The 20,512-nt window shown below is 37.5% G+C and overlaps 1 protein-coding gene across 1 annotated transcript in view; it reads right to left on the reverse strand.

The window, feature by feature from the left end:
• The window catches only part of DNAH7 (dynein axonemal heavy chain 7), a 294,918-nt gene that overhangs the window by 205,957 nt on the left and 68,449 nt on the right, over positions 1–20,512 (reverse strand). The window contains exons 13-18 of the mRNA XM_077829629.1: positions 18,071–18,198; positions 17,722–17,800; positions 14,055–14,279; positions 11,546–11,692; positions 9,807–10,492; positions 3,232–3,418 (exon numbers count right to left, since the gene is read on the reverse strand). Coding sequence (XP_077685755.1) covers positions 3,232–3,418; positions 9,807–10,492; positions 11,546–11,692; positions 14,055–14,279; positions 17,722–17,800; positions 18,071–18,198 — 1,452 coding nt within the window. The remainder of the gene's footprint in view (positions 1–3,231; positions 3,419–9,806; positions 10,493–11,545; positions 11,693–14,054; positions 14,280–17,721; positions 17,801–18,070; positions 18,199–20,512) is intronic.

A 20,512-nucleotide genomic window follows, 5' to 3' on the forward strand; every position in this document is an offset into this window, starting at 1 on the left:
TAGGGGCAGTGCCTGGCTGCCAGCAGAGGCAGCATGAGGAGCTAGGAGAGAGGAGTCCCCCACTGCAGGTAAACAGCGGCCCCAACCCCAAACCCTGAGCCCCCCACACACACACAAACTCCTACTGCTGGGGGGCAGGATGTCCCGAGACTGCCCCAGCAGCATGCAGTGCGACTGACCTGGGGGCTGCCCAAGCTGCTCAGGCGGCTCCTAGGCAGCCACACGGTGCTGCCGCAGAAGTCACGGAAAGTCACGGAATCTGTGACTTCTGTGACCTCCATGACAAACACAGAGCCTTACTTTTAATCTACCATAGACTTTTGTCTCAGATGTTTTAGCACAATCTTGAATTTCTTCCCCACAAAAATTTAACACTCCTCTTTTCTAGTTATTTAATTTATGAAAAGTAGAAATTAAATCACAAAGTAATTTCATTCTCATATGTCTTGCTTTAAAAAAGATATGTTAAACATGCCTAATCTATGATTATTCAAGTTTGTGATGAAAAGTGAGGCAAATAAAAAAACAGTTGTATTACCTCTCACATCAATTGTATAACACAATGGCATCTAAAGGCAAAAAAGCAAGGAGCACAGTCAAGTTTAGTATTGTGATTTAAGAAGAAACATTCATATTCATCGTGGAAGTGCCTTCTTCTAAACCATAAAATCACAACACTATATTTCTGGACACAGAGTGCCATCTTCTGGGAAAATATTCCTTTCTGTTTAATGATTATGAAACTTCAGAAAGATTTGAATATCACGTGGTACAATGGGTTATCACAATGCTCTGAAAAATATACTAAATATAAATGGATGAGTCTGATTTTTGTCATTGCAAAATATATTGCATTCCATTAGTTATTTATATTTGGTTCCCACCTTAGAACTAGAAATTCCATATATCATCAAAATAGTAATTTCCCATAGAATTACAGGACTGGAAGGAACCTCAAAAAGTCATATAGTCCAGTCCTCTGCACTCAAGGCAGGACTAAGTATTATCTAGACCATCCCTGACAGGCATTTGTCTAATAGAATTATAGGACTGCAAGGGACTTTTAAGATTGGATTTTTAAAAGCAGGTTAGACAAACACCTGTCAGGAATGGTCTAGATAATACTTAGTCCTGCCACGAGTGCAGGGGACTGGACTAGATGACCTCTTGAGGTCCCTTCTAGCTCTCTAATTCTATGATTCCACAACCTCCCTAGGCAATTTATTCTACTGCTTAACCACCCTGGCAGTTAGGAAAGTTTTTCCTAATGTCCAACCTAAACCACACTTGCTACCATTTAAACCCATTGCTTCTTGTCCTATCCTCAGAGGTTAAGAAGAACAATTTACCTCCCTCATTCTTGTAACAACCTTTTATGTATTTGAAAACTGTTATCATGTCCCCTCTCAGTCTTCTCATCTCCAGAGTAAACAAACCTAATTTTTTCAATCACTCATAGGTCATGTTTTCTAGACCTTTAATCATTTTTGGTGCTCTCCTCTGGACTCTCTCCAATTTGTCCACATCTTTCCTGAAATGTGGCTCCCAGAACTGGACACAATACTCCAGTTGAGGCCTAATCAGTGTGGAGTAGAGCGGAAGGATTACTTCTCATGTCTTGCTAACAACACTCCTGCTATTACATCTTAGAATGATATTTTCTTTTTTTGTAAGAGTGTTACATTGTTGACTCATATTTAGCTTGTGATCCACTATGATCCGCAGTACTCTTTCCTAGGCAGTCATTTCCCATTTTGTATGTGTGCAACTGATTGTTCCTTCCTAAGTGGAGAACTTTGAGTTCGTCCTTATTGAATTTCATCCTATTTACTTTAGACCATTTGTCCAGTTTGTCCCATCACTTCAGTCTTGGGGGTGAAATGAGGGGTGTTAACCCATCACTTCACTTTGAATGTTCCCTTGAAATGTGTTAACTTCTTATGCTAAACAATCTGGTCCATATTATATTTCCAAGACCTGAAGAAGAGCTTTGGGTAAGCTTAAAAGCTTACCAACAGAAGTTGGTCCAATAAAGATATTACCTCAACCCCCCGCCCATCTCTCTAGATACTCTATTTTTTTACTTTGTTATCATTGTATACCTTATCAATATAACACACGTTAAATTTAATTAAAAGATGGCAGCATGTGAGATCCTGATGAAAATGTGTAAGAGTGCTAATATTCTGAACACTGTTCATATTGGGAATAACTTCAGAAGCTGCATGACTGCCAATTCAGAAAAGAGAAATATATCCCAAATAGAATTGCTAGGAAACTCAGAAAATGCCTCATTTTGTACATTATACTGCAAATGCTCCTCCCAACCTGTTGCTCAGAAAACAATCATTGGGGTTTGTGCATCCCTACATGATATATATTTGGGCTTTTTTCAGGATATATATATATATATCCTGAAAAAAGCCCAAATCAAAATACTTTTTAGACTATGATACATATATGTTAACATTTATCCTGATTATACAGTGGGTCTCAAGAAGATACACAAAGGTTTTGACCATATAAAAATGGAACTTCACACTTTTACCTCCAAGCAGTAATTTCACAGTGAGCACAATTTTAATGGAAAGAAATGGATATTCATATATCTTTAAAAGATTTGACAATACAACGAATTTGTGACAAAGTCAGGTGGAAAACAAGCATTGGCAATGTCCCCATACCACGGAAATCATTAAGGCGGAATATAGATTTCTCTTTTAATTTATTATTTATTTCCTGATAGTTAACCGGTTATTTCCCTGAGGTACCAAGTTCGTAAAGCATGTATTTCCTTCTTGAGCTACAGGGCGGCTAAGATAGAATATTTGGTGCAGGGTTATCATCTGGGGTTTTAGAGATAGAGATATTGCTCCTGTTCATTATGTAATTAGATAAAACCCTTTAAAATGAGCAATGCACAGTTTAAAATGCACAGTTTCAGTATACACTTAGGAATGTTATAGCAGTCAGTCTTTAGTGCTGAAAGAAGTGAATTGTTTTTATATTATTTTGCTTTACATAGTGTTTAAATTGTTTAATTTTACTTGTCGATATACTGTCCTTCTAGGTAGCTGAAACAGGTTTGACAACCAACATTAACAAAAAAAAATAAAGAATCAGGAAAAGAGTTAGTATGAAATATACAGAACACATTTTTATCTTGCCAGAAGCAATTTTCTGATACATACTACAAACACACCCACTTTTTCTTAAGAGAGTTGTCATTACCTGCAAGGCAGATTTCATTAGATCTTTCCAGGTTTTATCCACAGCGGTGAATCGCCTACTTTCCTCGGGCATCTGAGCCATAATATCAGGAGAGCTGAAAATTGGCTCCAAATACAGCCAAGTAGCTTGAACCTTCAGCCATTCATCCAGGATTTCCTGTACCAACAACAGCTTTCCTTCCCATTCCCTATAAACAGAAAGCATTGGTTCATCGATTGTATTAATACTAACAGTAAATCTTTTTACTTAGAATGTTAAGTTTTAAGACTTTTTTACAAGACACATACAAATTACAATCACTGAGGACCAAAACTGGACAACATAAATAATAACTTCAATTTATTAAGTACTTGCCAACATTATAAGTTTTTCTTCATATTAAGGATAAATTATGGTGACTGTTCTCCAAAAGTACAATAGCTTTTTTTTAACACGGATCCTTATTCCTCACTTCCCATACAATGCCTTTGCAGGCAGACTGGGGAGTATGCTCTTATAAGCAAGAAATATATGCAATTCTTAAATGAAGGATGCCATCTTTGGTCAAAATGGGTATATAAATATTGAACTACAGTTTCCAACAATTAATTATTTGTGACATGGGTCCTAAACAAGGCCCAAAAACTGATGAAACTGAAATAACTCAACTGGTGTAGTTTGGCTTCTAAATAAGGACTTGATCCAAAGCCATTGAAATCCATTGGAATATTTCTATTGATCTGAGTGAGTTTTGGATCAGACCCTGAATGAGGATCTATGTACTTTCAGGAATGTTACAGTGAACAGAACTCACAGTTTAAGTATGTGCTATTATATTTACAATAAGGAAAAATTAAGGAATAATGTACCCCACAACACACACACAACTGTACATAGTCTGCAAGTCCACCAAAAGTGTTTTTCTGTCAATATCATAAATCATTATAGAGTGAGAACTCAAATTCTGGTAATGTCACTGAAACCCTATTATGGAAAAACAGCCTTAACCTATGTACAGAATATTCTGGGCATGATCTGGAGCCTCTGCTCTTTTGACTTCATTGGAACCACGCACATAGCAAAGCTATGGGAATTCATAGATCTCATAGATTTTAAGAGGTTACATAGGAACATTCTGTTCACCTAGTTTTCATTACATAGGCCACAAAATTTCAAATAATGATTTCTGCATCTAACCCTGCAACTTGTGGTTGAACTAGATAGTTTCTTTTAGAAAGACATTAAAAGTTTTCATTAAAAGACTTCAAGTGTTGGAGAATTTACTACATCCTTTGGTAATCTGTTCCAATAGTTAATTATCCTCACTGTTAAAAATTTGTATTTTATTTCTAATTTGAACTTTGTTGACTTAAATTTTCAGTCACTGAATGTTGCATGCCTTTGTCTGCTAATGAGACCTCTAATATTAGATATCTTCTCCCTTTGTACACATATTGACCACAGTTAAATTCTTTTTAAATTTTCCCTCTGATAAACTAAAAGGATTTGCGGTCTTTTAGTCTCTCATTATATAGCACGTTTTCCAGACCACAGGTCATTCTTTTAGCTCTTCTCTGAACTCTTCCCAATTTTTCAACATTCTTCTTAAAGTGCTGAAACCAAAATTGGGTACAAAATTTCAGTACTGTTCTCACCAATGCCATAGAAGGTAATATTACTACTAGGGCTGGTCAAAACTCAAAATTTCCATTTTGTGGGAAATTCTGACTTTTCAAACTTTGTTTTCATTCCAAATCAAAACAAAAGCAAAATAGTATCAAAATTTTCCACAAAATGGAAATTTAAAAAATGTGTTTCCAAAATTTTATTGTAGACAAAATTTGATATTTTGTTCTTAAATGAAATGGTTTTTAAATTTATTTTGTTATTATATTTACATTATTTCATGATGCCTGTAGTAGTAGTATATAATATGACAGTTCATATCATGTCATATTGATATAAGAGCCAAAATATTATTTTAGTTTAGTTTTTAAAAATACATTAAGAGCAGCTGTTACTTAGTACAAATTAAAATATCTTGCCTTATTTTCTAGATCAAAATGTCTCCTGGTTGTGTTGTAATTAAACAGTTTGCCACTAACACAAAAGATGTCAGTCTGTACTAAATAGCAGTGGTCCTTGATGTTTTAAAAAAAATAAAATGTAAGAGTAAAATATGTTGACAATTTCATATCATATGATGACTTGACATAACATGTCAGATTATACACTACTACTACTGACATGTCATGAAATAGTGCAAACATAAATATAAATAAAAACAAATTAAAAAAATTAGAAAAAATGTTTTGAAATAAAGTTTGAATTTTTCCCCAAAACTAAATTTTCAACCACAAATCTGTTTATAAAATATTTGTTTTCATGGGAACTTTCATCCAAATCAGTATAATTTCATACACAAAAATCCTTTTTCTCACAACTGTATTTTGCGATGGCAAACTGTTTTGACAAAAAATTTCCAACCAACTCTAATTACACAAAACGGTATTAATACCCTGCCCTATATTTTGTGGGACCCTATGTGAAATGACATAAGTGGACCACATCTAGTTTCTTATTTCATCCTATACCACTGGCAGCTTTCTGCCTGCATCTGACCTCTCCACCCTCCAAAGGCTGTGACAACCTCCTATTTCACCTACTCCGGTAACTTCTCCATCCAGAAGGTGGAGACAAAAATGCAATTTTGCAAGTAAGGAATCAGGGAGAGCAGTTAAAGAATTCAATCTATCACAGTTTGCTGCCACCAACATCAGACAGAACTGCAGGAAGGAATCTGGGATTGTGCTCTGACAAGTGAGCCAGAGTTATAAATGTTTTCCTGTATTCTTGGAAAAGGGGGCTTTATGTGGGGTTACACAGGTCTCACAGATCTTAAAGCCTACACTACACTATTATAAACCTTGTCAATGTCATCAACACCATGAGATGGAATTACAGTGTTTTACTGTATGTACGGACATTTCTTTCACCGTTGAAAGCACCACAGAAACACATCACAATAAACAGTAAACACAACACACATGCGTCATTGGCCAGCACACGTCATTGTTCTTTCTACACAGTTCACGGTCTTCAGAGCCTTGAGAAACGCACCTTTCTGTACATGCTATCCAGTCAGCCACAACATCAAAATACTTGTTGCCGGCATTCCCTGCATCTGGAACCATAAAAGCTTGCTTTGGCAATCTTCCTCCACTCATCCAACCCATATGTCCCTCAAACTCAAGTTATCTTCATCTGATTGTCTTGATGATACCAGATATCATTCTGGTTATGCTGTAAATTTAAATGATTGCCTCCTCATTAGTCAAGTGTGAAATATACCTAATGTGCAGCAATCACTTGTAGCATTTCAATTTGAAGGTAGAAAGCTTCTTAACTTCCCGTTTCCTTCACATCTATGTCTCATCTGCATATAGCAAGATGCTGAAGACAAGAAACTTCGGCAATTTCATTTTACACTTTGTGGTAACACCTTTGCTTCTCCAAATGTCTGAGTGTCTCCAGACCAGCAGCTGCGAGTCTAATTCTATGTCAGATCTCTAAGTGATGTTTTATGTCCCTTGTAATCATACTACCCAGGTATTTGAAGTGCTCAACACACTCCAATGCCTCCTCAAGATTTGGGGGGGAATATCTTCACCTCTTCAAAAGAGATATCACCACTGTCTGTGTCTTTTTGCGTGATACCTTTAGACCTAATTTGTCTACTCCCACCACTACTCTTTCTAGCAGTTTTTGCACCTCTGCTTGCAATGAGCCAATCTGGTCACTATCATCAGTGAAATAAAAATGACTAATTTTTTGTCCATGGATTGGGACACCGTTCTGAAGGTTTTCATCAGTGGCTCTTCTTAAGATTTCTTCAAGATGACAACTGAAGAGGGTTGGTGATAACAAAGCAGCTCTGGCTAACAACTATCCTCAAGGCAAACCAATTACTTTGCACATGCCCCACAAAAAACAAAGCCATCATGCTTCCATAGAGATTTTTGTATCAGACTTTGTACATTTTCACCAAGTCCCACCAGCCACAGGATTGCTCAAAGAGATTTGTGCCATATGCTGTCAATTGCTTTAACTAAATCCACAAAGACATGGACCACCTTCCCATCATTCTCCAGCACTTTCTCAGATAGCACATGAAGATTGAATATTTGCTCCACTGTATCTCTTTTGGTCTAAACCTGGCTTGTTCTTCAGCCAGAAAATTCTCTACCTTGGATGCAATTCTCGACAGGATGATGCGCAGAAGTATTTTCTAGGTGTGTCAATAATGAGATTGTGCAGCAATTTCCACAAACAGCTGGGACCCCCTTTTTAGCAATAAAAACCATCAGTGACTGTGTCCAAGTCTTGGACCATCTTCCAGATGCTGAAATCACATTGGCAAGCTTATGATACACCCAGATGAGTGCCTCTCTTTTAATTAATTCCGCTATGTTATCCACTCTAGTGACTATTGTTTCTCAGTGTTTGCAGTGTTTCAGTGTTCGCACCGCATCCTCAACTTCTTCAATAGGGATAAGTCAACTTCTCCAGTAGATTTCCTCTGCCTCTTACACTTTCAGCTTAGAATTCATTTGTTGCTTTGTATAGTTCTCAGCAATACCTGCCACAAGTGCTGGGTGAAACATTATAAATCTTTTAAAAGAGTCTTGATGGTTTGGTAGGCCTTCCTACTGGCATTTGCCGCAAAAGAGTTCTGTATATCTATGCACTGTCGTTCAAGTCACTCTTCTTTTGCCACTTTAATCAGTGCATCGATCTCTTGCACTGTACAGGAATATTGCTCTCTTGCAGTTTCATCCATCTTCTTTTGTGCTCTTAGCTTCCTTCATTGACCACACAACTCAATAATTATCTCCGTGATCCTAGGGTTCTTTGTAGGATCTGTTTCCCCAGGAGTTTATTCACAGTCTATAATGCAGAAGATGTTGTGCTCTGTCTGATCTACACTACCTATGCAGAGGTCAGCAGTTTGAACAAAAGCTGCAAGCATCTTCCTAAATTCCATTTGTGTTTCACAGATTTTCTATTTGTCGACATTATAGCAGACTCTGAGGGTACTTGCTAGTTATTTCTTGCTTCGCAGTTTGGTCTTTATGTTGGGTATAACTAGGTTATGATTAAATAGGTCAGCCTTCTTGAAGGACTGAATCCCCATCACACCAGAACACCATCTCTTCAAGACCGTGATGAAGTTGATCTGGTTCCAAGTCTGCAAAACCAGCAATATAAAAGTCCTTTGCCTTCACAGTTTGTGCTTGAACAAGGTATTCATTAATACTATGTAATTTCCAGTCGCAAATTGCATGAGCCACTGTTTGTCTTGCCCTACCCCAATCTCCAACACAGCTGCAGCATTCTGGGTAATTCTTAGGACCAATACTATATGTACTTTATGATATATGTAATTATAAATAATTATTGTTTAATATATTTCAGTGGAAATTTTCATTTTTTTTTACATTAAGAGAGAACAACCATTATACTACAATAAATCAGGAATTCCATGATGAATATTTGACATTATATGTATTTGTTGAATGAGTCAACTCAAACAATATTTTTCAATTCAATATCAAGTAAGGATGCTCAAAGATTAGAAGATTCAATTTAAGTTTCAAATATTTTATTTACATATATCATTGTAAATGTAAGTTTTTCATGTTTTTTTCCAATGTGTCTAAGCCTGCTGGTTTTAAGAACAGAGCAAATTATTTACTGAGGAAACTGGGTAGGAATTAGGGAAAAAACCAAGGCGAGAGTGTAAATAATTTTGTACTTGTTTTGGTTTTTCATTTTCTTCATTCCCTTTATGTTGAGTTTACTGACTCCAATTTGTTTAATATTCAGAAACATTACAATTTAGGTAAAGATAACACTTTTCCCATTGGCCCACTACTTTCCCAATTATGCAGCCATTATTTATTATTAGGGCTTGTCTACACTGCAGAGGGAAATCGATCTAAGTTATGCAACTTCAGCTACGTGAATAACGTAGCTGAAGTCAGTGTACTTAGATCTACTTACCGCAGGGTCCACACTATGCTATGTCGACAGGAGAGCATCTCCTGTCAACTCCCCTTGTGCTTCTCATTCAGGTGGAGTACAGGAGTTGACAGGAGAGCGATCTGCAGTCAATTTAGCAGGTCTTTACTAGACCCGCTAAATCGACCACCAATGCATCAATTGCCGTGCGTCGATCCCCCGGTAAGTGTAGACAAGCCTTACTCTGTTGAAATAAATGGAATGCTAGGCTGCATCTTGTACATTTGGCAGCACAGCATGTGCAGCCTAAATGAACATACTAAAAGCATCCACCAGCTATCAAGTGGTTAAGCAGTTCCCTCACTTTTAATTAAAAGTAAAAACCAGTTATGTGGAATTAAATACTGGTACCAGTAAATGGTTTTAGCCCTTTTAAAATGAGATTACCACCCTTATTAGGGTGGATTACCAAAACACACAAACATACTATTCCAATCATATCTTTAGGTTAATGAGAATAACTCATTTTGACGTGTTAAAGTCACTGTTGCTTTCTATTAGTAAAAACATTTTACCTTATTTTTTTTTCATAAGGCTTAATAAATGGAGATCCTCTCATGGTTTGTGTTTTGACAATGTGGTCATCCAATAACATCTGAATATCATCCACTGATGACAAAATATAGGTTCCAGTTTCTCTATAAGAAAGGAGGATAAATTCCATTGTATCCCATTCAGATATCATTTTCATCATGGCCTTTTCAAGTGAATGTTCTTTGCTGGCTGCTTCACTGATAGCCTCAAATTTATCCAAGTATGGATCAAGTTGCATATCAATATATGAAGAGACAGTTGAGTCTTCTGAAGGATTCAGTGAAAACCCAACAATTTCTGACATGGCCTCCCAGTGTCGTTCTTGCAAACCAGGGTTACAAATCACCTGGATTAGAGGAAGATGTTCTTTGAATTCTTCCACTTTTGCTTTAATCTTTGTTGTCACTGATAATGCATTTGGGGAATCATGGAAGGTTTTTTCTAGTTTATATAGTCCACGCCAATAGTTTCCTACATCTATCTCTACTTGATCTGGATTCACCTTTGTGAATAATCCCTCCATCCAGTTTCTGTGTTTGGTAGTGAACTCTACAGTCATATCATAGAGACGAAGATATGGGTTAAGAGTGTCTTGGATTTTCTTACGCTGAGGGTACTGAGAAGCTATCCATCCAAAGGCCTCTTCTTCTGCATTAAACTGATCAATCTGTAGAGGCAAAAGTGAGGTATGAAATATAGAACAATTTGTCCACACCCACAAACCATTTATACATTAATATTTATACATATATATTAATAGAAAACATCTAACTGTATATTACAAAGATTTAAAGATGATACAGAAGCAAAGATTTTTAAAAAAATCTAAAATACGAGGACATGCCTATCTATATAAATAAAATCACAGTATAAATTAACAAACCACCGTCCCTTAATCACCTCTCTCAACCCATCACCATCAGTGGTTCACAAAAATAGATGAGCATTGAAGCATGCTTTTAAGGTCAACAAATTCACACTCGGATGCAAGACTAAAGAGTGAGCAAGTTCCAGAGTCAAGTATCTTTCATAGAAAACACTCCACCACCAGCCTCCTCTCTTTTAAAATGAGACTGTCAGCTCCAGCTTTGTATTTCTCCAGTGCTGGGAAATACTCGGATAACATAAAACTAGCAATATCTATAGAGGATATGTCAGAGAACAGGAAGAGGCAGGGAAAGGCAAGGCTAGAGCACACAGCACTCCATCTGATCCTTAGCTGGCAGAGCAGTCCCTAGGAGACAGTTTAATATGAGCAACTTTAAAGAGCTTTTAAAGATCAACTTTAAGATGCTCTAGATTATACTGACAGGCCCCATCGGCCAGACAGAGGCACAGAGAAGAGAAGTGACTTGCCCAAAGTCACCCAACGGGTGACTGAGCCAGAAATGGAACCTGAATCCCAGTCCAGCCCCCTCTCCATTGCCTCCACCGAGATAGGTATTATTACTATTAAAGTAACAGCTGATCATTCCCCAACAATTACCACATTTGCCAGCACAAATTAAAATAGCCATGGTGCTATAATAATGGGTCCTAGAGACTCGTTGAGACTCTTCAGTGTCCAAGATCAGGGAAAATTGGTAAATATCTTACAGAATGAAGCAGCAGTTGAATTGCCAATAATTTTTACTACTTGTCAATAATTGTTTCACCGTCAAAGCTTTTAATTTTATACAAATTCATCCATTTACATTTAGGACAAATTTTAAATCTATACCTTATCAGCAGCCACATCCAACTTTGTATTCAATGCCTGAGCTTTTTTTAGATATCTGTTGACTTCCTGAACGTCTCCAAATGTGTAAAATTCTTCAACTTGCTTAGAGTAACTCTCCAATTCCTCAACAAATCGTTCACAACGTATCTAATAAAGTGACAAATAATGTTAGATACTTGGGTTCAAGAGATATTTCGCCTCCCTCCCCCCACTCCTAAGTCCCACTGAAAATCAATGGAAAGTCAATAGCACTTAGATCCTAAGCGTCTCGGTCACTTTTGAAAGTGGGACTTAGCTGTCTAAGTCACTTAGGCTGTCAAGGTTCCTTCCCCACTCTGAACTCTAGGGTACAGATGTGGGGACCTGCATGAAAACCTCCTAAGCTTATCTTTACCAGCTTAGGTCAAAAACTTCCACAAGGTACAAAATATTCCACCTTTTGTCCTTGGATTGGCCGCTACCACCACCAAACAAATACTGGTTACTGGGGAAGAGCTGTTTGGAAATGTCTTCCCCCCCGCCAAATACTTCCCAAAACCTTGTACCCCACTTCCTGGACAAGGTTTGGTAAAAAGCCTCACCAATTTGCCTGGGTGACTACAGACCCAGACCCTTGGATCTTAAGAACAATGAACAATCCTCCCAACACTTGCACCCCCCCCTTTCCTGGGAAATGTTGGATAAAAAGCCTCACCAATTTGCATAGGTGACCACACACCCAAACCCTTGGATCTGAGAACAATGAAAAAGCATTCAGTTTTCTTACAAGAAGACTTTTAATAGAAATAGGAGTAAATAGAAGTAAAGAAATCCCCTCTGTAAAATCAGGATGGTAGATACCTTACAGGGTAATTAGATTCAAAACATAGAGAATCCCTCTAGGCAAAACCTTAAGTTACAAAAAAGATACACAGACAGAAATAGTTATTCTATTCAGCACAATTCTTTTCTCAGCCATTTAAAGAAATCATAAACTAACACATACCTAGCTAGATTACTTACTAAAAGTTCTAAGACTCCATTCCTGGTCTATCCCCAGCAAAAACAGCATAAAGACAGACAGAGACCCTTTGTTTCTCTCCCTCCTCCCAGCTTTTGAAAGTATCTTGTCTCCTCATTGATCATTTTGGTCAGGTGCCAGTGAGGTTACCTTTAGCTTCTTAACCCTTTACAAGTGAGAGGAGTTTTCCTCTGGCCAGGAGGAATTTTAAAGGGGTTTACGCTTCCCTTTATATTTATGACATAGGCCTTGTGTGCTGAGTGGAGAACACCTAAATACCATTAAAAATCTGAGCTTTGGTGTATGTTATGTTAAAGTATCAGTACAGGTCAATGCCTGTGACAGAATATAAAACTATATGGACCATTTACCTGATCCAGTGTAGTAAATTCTATGCCACCTTCTGACTAATTACCATTTTCTTAATTTTTGAAAAACACCAAACATATATGTGGAAAGTATGATACTCAGATCTGATTTTCAGTTTTGGAATCAAGCCTTGTGCCCATAATGCCCCTTTCCAATTACATCCAGATTCCAACCAGCGGTCACCAAACCTAAGAGTTTGCATCAGGTCATGCAAATTCTTCAAGTACTCCCACTGAAGTCAGTTTGTGGTCCACACATTGGTTTACCAGACACTGAAGTCAACTGGACTACTGCAATGAGTAATGTTTTGCAGTCTTTGTGAACATACAAATAATGCACCCACTGAAGCAATAATACAACTGACATAAATTAGAATAATCATACTTACATTAAATATTGATAAATAAAACATTCACTGTTTACTTTTATGTGAAAAGGTTTTCCATTTCTAACCTGCATTTATGCACTACAAAAATCAGTGACACCCTATAAAACCTTGTCAATAGTATAAAGAAAAATATTCGAGAGATAAAATACTATATGTAAAATATAACTGATTTTTTTAAAAGTACAAATAAAATAAATGTGGTCCACAGTAAATCTACAGTTACAAAATTGAATTATTTTAAAATGATCATAGAAGCAATATTCACTTTTGTTATTGAATGTAGATAACTTTCTTGACAGAACTACATTAGCTTTTTATTACAACTGGCATATTTCTGTTGATGTCAGTGGGGCTACTCACATGCTTTAAATTAAGCAGATGCACAAGTATTTTCAGGATTAGGGCTTTAAAAGTTTCATACATATAACTCTCATCAACATCTATGGAGGTCCTGTACAGAGAAGGCTTACAGGACTGGGCCCAAACTGTGAAATATGGTTTAGATTATATAAGTCATTCATGGTATGTGCAATCAAATGAATAAGAAATCAATACAAATTAGTTAATATTATATATTCTGATATGTGCTGTGTCATATGATTACTTAATGTAATTAATTCTGCATTGTTTTTAAAAGGAGTGGTGTAAATAAATTTTAAAAGATTATGCCCATCAATATGATTTTTATGTCAATTGTATTATTTAAAATATTCAAATAACACAAAGGTTTTGAAAATGCTTTCATTACTAACCTTAAGTCCCTCTTGAAATTGCTCTGTTTTTTCTTTAATTATCTTTCTGTGCTCTTCAAAAATATCTGACATTCGAGCATACCACTGAAAGACACTATTATTCAGTCGAATATCTGCTGGTGAAAAGTTTGCACACTCTATCAGGAAAGCAAGGCAATTTTTAGAGTCCACTAATTTCTGTTCCAACTCAAACATGTCCCGTGTTTCCACTTTCTGTATATATGCCTAGGGGATACAAAATTAAACAACATAAATGTCTTCCCATCAAAACCCCCAATTTCTTTAATCTGTCAAGATATCTAAAACAGTCCTTACATAGTAAACATGAAAAGTCTGTGTTCAAGATGAAGTGGCCAATAAATAAGTCTACAGTCATAGGACAAAGAAAGGTTCTTTACAGATTGCTGTAATGAATCATAAAAATCCAGTGTATTTATTAAGTCCATGATTTCTGGTGTCTAGCAACATCAGAACCTGCACACCTTCAAAAGATGAGCCTGGAAACTTAAATTCATAACTCTGCTAGACACCAAAAATCATGGATTTAATAAAGACACTGGATTTATGGCTCATTACAATGATCCGTGACCTACTAATCCTTCTTTGTTTTAGGACTATAGTGGTGTTAACTGCCCACTTCACCTTGCATGGTCTCTTGCAACATGTGTTAACTCCTTATCTGTTCCACCCTTGTTTTTAGCAGTGACATTCAAGTACCTTTTCCAGACCTGAAGAAGAGCTCTGTGGAAGCTCAAAAGCTTGTCTCTATCACCAACAGAAGTTGGTCTAATAAAAGGCATTGCCTCGCTCACTTTGTCTCTAGTATACTGGGACCAACATGTCTACAACACCACAGCAAAAATAATTAATGTGATGACACAAATTAATCAATGAAATAATATTTAGAAAGGTACAATCTGTCCAGTAAAATGTATACCACCACTATCTTTTAACCAATAGTTTATATCCAGTAGAATATATTAATGACTTCTGGCTCTGGGGAACACTGGTCTTTTCAAAAAATAGCCTATATAAAATTTAAAATAGCATTGTAGCTAAAAGACAAAGGAGTTATCAGGAGGGATTTGATCTCAGTGGAAAATAATAAGCCACACCTGGGAAAACTTAATATGGTGTTTATCTGACATAAAACTGCAGCAATAGAAACTCAATGCTTTAAGATGGCACACATTTCATGTCTTTTAAAGCTTTCTTTTTCACTTGAAAAAGTCTCAGAGTGTTGCCATTGTTCAGCTAGACTTTCAGTGTAAAAACAAAGCATTTAGATTCTGATTCAGCCAAGCATTCATTTGCTTGATTAATTTTAAGTACACACCTATGTCCCACTGACTTAAAATTAAGCACCTACATAAGTGCTTTGCTGAATAAGAATGAACTTAAGCACATGCTTAATTTTAAACATGTGTTTAAGTACTTTGCTGAGTTGGAGCCTGAGTATGCCACAGTGGCCACTGGGACTTGATCATCAAACTGGTATCTATAATGTGGTGGGATTTTATAGTTATTGAGATGGATGATCACACACAAGCCACACATCTGACACATTTTAAATGACAGCTCAATACACGACTTATAGGCAGAAGTACTTTATATATAAATTACAGGCAGAATGTTTCTGAAAGTTTTCTGTGCAGTACCAACTCCTCTCTAAGTTCTAATCAGACATTTGTCTGCTTCCCTGGAAGTTCATGTCTCTGACTAGCTCAGAATATTGGGAATGGGACCCAGTGTATTTCACCTCTAACAAACTCTCTGAATCCAGCCCAAAAGATTTCACCATTTGATCTCATTATCTGTTATAAGGCCTGTATGGTTAAAATATAACCATGCAAATCATTATTGCTACCACTGTTATATAATTGCAACAAATCTTAAACAAAGTGTAATGCATGGCCAGAAAGAGTTAAACATCTTGTAGGCTAGCTAACTCAAAGCTAACCTTTAAAGACATGTTAGAAATGGTAATTAGGGTCATTCTCTGGCTAGGTAGGCTAGAACTTTGAAATGCAAACCTATATTGTTAGAAGTTATACTAATTGTGTGTATCTTAGATGCTACCCATGTAAACAGACAGTTCCTGTCTGTCACTATAGCTACTAATTCAGAGATCAAAAGGGAATATTAACATTTAGATGAATCTTGGGTGAAATACTGTCATTGTCTATATGTCTCTTTGAAGTTTGTGACAGATTGCCTCATGGATAAATTGTCCTATGTTAATTTGTGTAACAAATTACTGGTGGTGTTTAGAAAACAGAAGGTTACATCAAAAGCCTATTGCTTACCCAGGTCAAGTGGATGCTAGAACACTGTATAAAAAGACCCTTGCACCCTGATCCTTTTTATCTCAGATCTGCTTGAGGTTTCATGCAGAGGAAGCCTAAGCCACAAGGACTGAGATCCCTGTTCTGACTGGACACCCTGAAATATAAACATTGGACTATAACCTATGGACTAATTCTAAAAGAACTCTTTGCAACTACAAAGCTCACCATCTCTCCTATGTATCTGAACCTCAAGAATTGAACTCCTGTCTGTATGTATATTGATCTTTTAACAATACTCTCTCTCTTTTCTTTTTTAATAAATTTTAGTTCAGTTAATAGAAATAGGCTATTAGCATGTATTTGGGTAAGATCTGGAATATTCATTAACCTGGGACGTAATGTGTCCAATCCTTTGGGATTGGTAGAACCTTTTCTTTGATATGATAAAATAAGATTTTCATAAATCTTCATCATATTTGATTTGGGTACCTTTAAAGGAAATGTGTTGTTGGTTTCTGGGCAACCAGGTTGAATAAAGAAGCTGTTTTGTGCTGGCTTGGTAAATCTAAGTATTAAAATATCCACCAACTTTGGGGATTGACTGTCCATTCTTTGCAGTTCACCTTAATTGAGTGACCTCAGCTGGCCCCCACTGGGACCCCGGTCATAGCCTGTATGAAAGAAATTATGTTCTCAATCCAGTTTCTAACAGGCATGTTCTCTATAACATATAAATCACTATTGGCACCTACTAGCACTAACTGGAAGGGCATAGGAATCTAACTGTCCACTTACTAATAAAAATGGGGTGTGCAATCTTGATTCTATTGAGTTCAGTGGCAAAACTCCCACTAACTTATAGACTCATAGGTTTTAAAGTCCGAAGGGACCATCACGATCATCTAGTCTGACCTCCTGCAAATTGCAGGCCACAGAACCTTGCCCATCCACTCCTGTAATTGATCCATAACCTCTGACTGACTTACTGTAATCCTCAAATCATGATTTAAAGACTTCAAGTTACAAAGAATCCACATTTACAGTAGTTTAAACCTGCAAGTGACTCATGCCCCATGCTGCAGAGGAAGGCAAAAAAAAAAAAAAACAACCCCAGCACCTCTGACAATCTGACCTGGGACAAAATTCCTTCCTGACCCCAAATAGGGCCATCAGTTAGACCATGAGCATGTGGGCAAGACCCACCAGCCAGACACATTGAGAAAGAACTTTCTGTAGTAACTCAAAGTTCTCTCCATCTAATGTCTCATCAGGGCCATACACGAGGCAACTTGGTTAAGCTTACACGGTCATTGTGTATCCAAGATCAGATCAAGATATTGGTAACTATACCTTGCTTGTAGTATATAAGAAATGTATACCTTAAGTTCCATTAACTCCTGTGTATTTGATGGAGTGGTAAGAGCTTTCTCGGCTATCTTCTCAAATTCATCACATAACCTGAAATATATAAAAGAGAGCCAAAGTCTGATATGTGTGTCTATACATGTAACGTGCTTCTCTGCCTAAATATTCACATAAGGGCAAAAAATCATTAGTTTGTTTAAGTAAAGACTGAATGAAAAACTAACTACAAATAACATATCTTAACATCTCTGTGCAGTATAGATTATAGTAAAAATATAGATTAAAGATACTTTTCAAGTGTTTACAAAATTTAGCACTCGAAATAAAATAATGTACATTTACTTATGAAATTTTGAGATTTACCTCAGGTTTATATCTTGATGATCTTTGAACATTTTGGCAACAATTTTTCCAAAAATTGCATCTGCTCGCTTTGCCAAAGCCCTAATCAATTCATCACAGTGCAGCTCAAACATTCCTAGACGAATGTACTAGAACACAAGTGTAAAAATTAACATACTTGACACATGGTATATGAAAGAAACAATAAATTATCCTAAATAGCAGTATTCATAATGCTTTCTTTGTTGATCTGTTACAATCTTACAGTACCAGTTTTTAATTAATGAAGAGTATGTAAGATGTGGAGATCTTGACACTCTTTTCAGTAAGAAATTACTAGTCTTTTGCTCATGGTACAGAGAAAAGATTGTTAGCAAGGGATGCCTTCTACCATCAGTTCTAGAGGGCAGTTCCTGTATGCCTCTTCACCAAAGTCTTTAGTAGCAATGGTTTTGATTCAATTTAACTTTTGCTCTCATTTACAATAATATAAATCCAGAATAACTCCACTGACTTCACTGGAGTAGTAATGTAAGCAAGAGACGCATCAGGTCCTAAAAGTGTTTGACTGTATACTCAATTCCTACCCACACACTAGTGGTCAAATAAACTTGTGGTGTAATTTCATTAACTTCAATGGAGTTACACTTGGAATTAATTTGGTCCAGGGGTGGGGAAAGGATCACACATTTGTGCACTTCAGTAGGGAGTACTTAAAGAAAGCTATTGTAGAATTTTATTTCTACCTGAGTTCAAATGTTGCTAGAATTAACTCTCCAAGCCTAATTCTTCAATACCTAAAATTGCCGAATAAGAAGTTACTTACCTGTACAGTAACTGGAGTCCTTTGAGACATGTTGTTCATGTGCACATTCCACTAATGGTGATGTGCTTGAGTTCTGACTCTTTGAGCCAGCATTGTTCATATGGCCACATGCAGCCTGAGAGTCCCTGTAGTCCACATCAAGGGCATATAAGGGCAGTCTGCTAATACCCATTCAGTTTCCTCTCCACCACAGAATCCCAGGGATAAAGGACTCCGAGTAGAGGGGGATGGAGGAAAGTGGTGAAATCTGCATATGGACAACACATCTCAAAGAACTGCAGTTACTGTATAGGTAAGAAACTTCCCATTCTCCCTTAGGTGACTGCCCACATACACATTCCATTAATGGTGACTCCACAGCAGTGAAACTGTACAATGGAGGCGGGAGCTCAGCGTTTTTAGAAAAACAAAGACTGCAGCACTACTTTGCCAAACACAACGTCTGACTTGGATGCGTCGGTAAGGACACAGATTCTTGACCACCACTGTCACCACTGATCTCGAGGTGGTATGGACCATGTCAAGGGCCACCTGAAAGCTGGTTTTGTCCACCACAGAGTCATAGAGTTCAAGGCCAGAAGGGACCACTAGATCATCCAGTCTGACCTCCAGTACATCACAGGCCACCAACAGCACCCAGGACCCACATGCTAAACTCAGCAACTGAAATGAAACCAAAGAATTATAGTCCATGTGAGACTAGACTATTATATGCTATGGGGAGAGACCAAGGGGAACCAGGATCAAGGCCCTCACAATGACAGGGAATGATTAAGTGAGATATACCCAGATAATTCTGGCAAGTGATCCACATCCACATCCTGCAGAGGAAGTCATAGAACTCCCAAGGTCACTACCAATCTGACCTAGGCTAGGCAGCAGTTCTGCGGAAAAGGATCTAGGGGTGACAGTGGACGAGAAGCTGGATATGAGTCAGCAGTGTGCCCTTGTTGCCAAGAAGGCCAATGGCATTTTGGGATGTATAAGTAGGGGCATAGCGAGCAGATCGAGGGACGTGATCATGCCCCTCTATTCGACATTGGTGAGGCCTCATCTGGAGTACTGTGTCCAGTTTTGGGCCCCACACTACAAGAAGGATGTGGATAAATTGGAGAGAGTCCAGCGAAGGGCAACAAAAATGATTAGGGGTCTAGAACACATGACTTATGAGGAGAGGCTGAGGGAGCTGGGATTGTTTAGTCTGCAGAAGAGAAGAATGAGGGGGGATTTGATAGCTGCTTTCAACTACCTGAAAGGGGGTTCCAAAGAGGATGGCTCTAGACTGTTCTCAATGGTAGCAGATGACAGAACGAGGAGTAATGGTCTCAAGTTGCAGTGGGGGAGGTTTAGATTGGATATTAGGAAAAACTTTTTCACTATGAGGGTGGTGAAACACTGGAATGCGTTACCTAGGGAGGTGGTAGAATCTCCTTCCTTAGAAGTTTTTAAGGTCAGGCTTGACAAAGCCCTGGCTGGGATGATTTAACTGGGAATTGGTCCTGCTTCGAGCAGGGGGTTGGACTAGATGACCTTCTGGGGTCCCTTCCAACCCTGATATTCTATGATTCTATGACCTGGGGGAAAATTCCTTCCCGACCCCACATATAGCAATCAGTTAGCCCTTGAGTATGTAAGCA

This window comes from Eretmochelys imbricata, chromosome 11 (assembly GCF_965152235.1).
Source record: "Eretmochelys imbricata isolate rEreImb1 chromosome 11, rEreImb1.hap1, whole genome shotgun sequence".
Taxonomy (NCBI): Eukaryota; Metazoa; Chordata; order Testudines; family Cheloniidae; genus Eretmochelys; species Eretmochelys imbricata.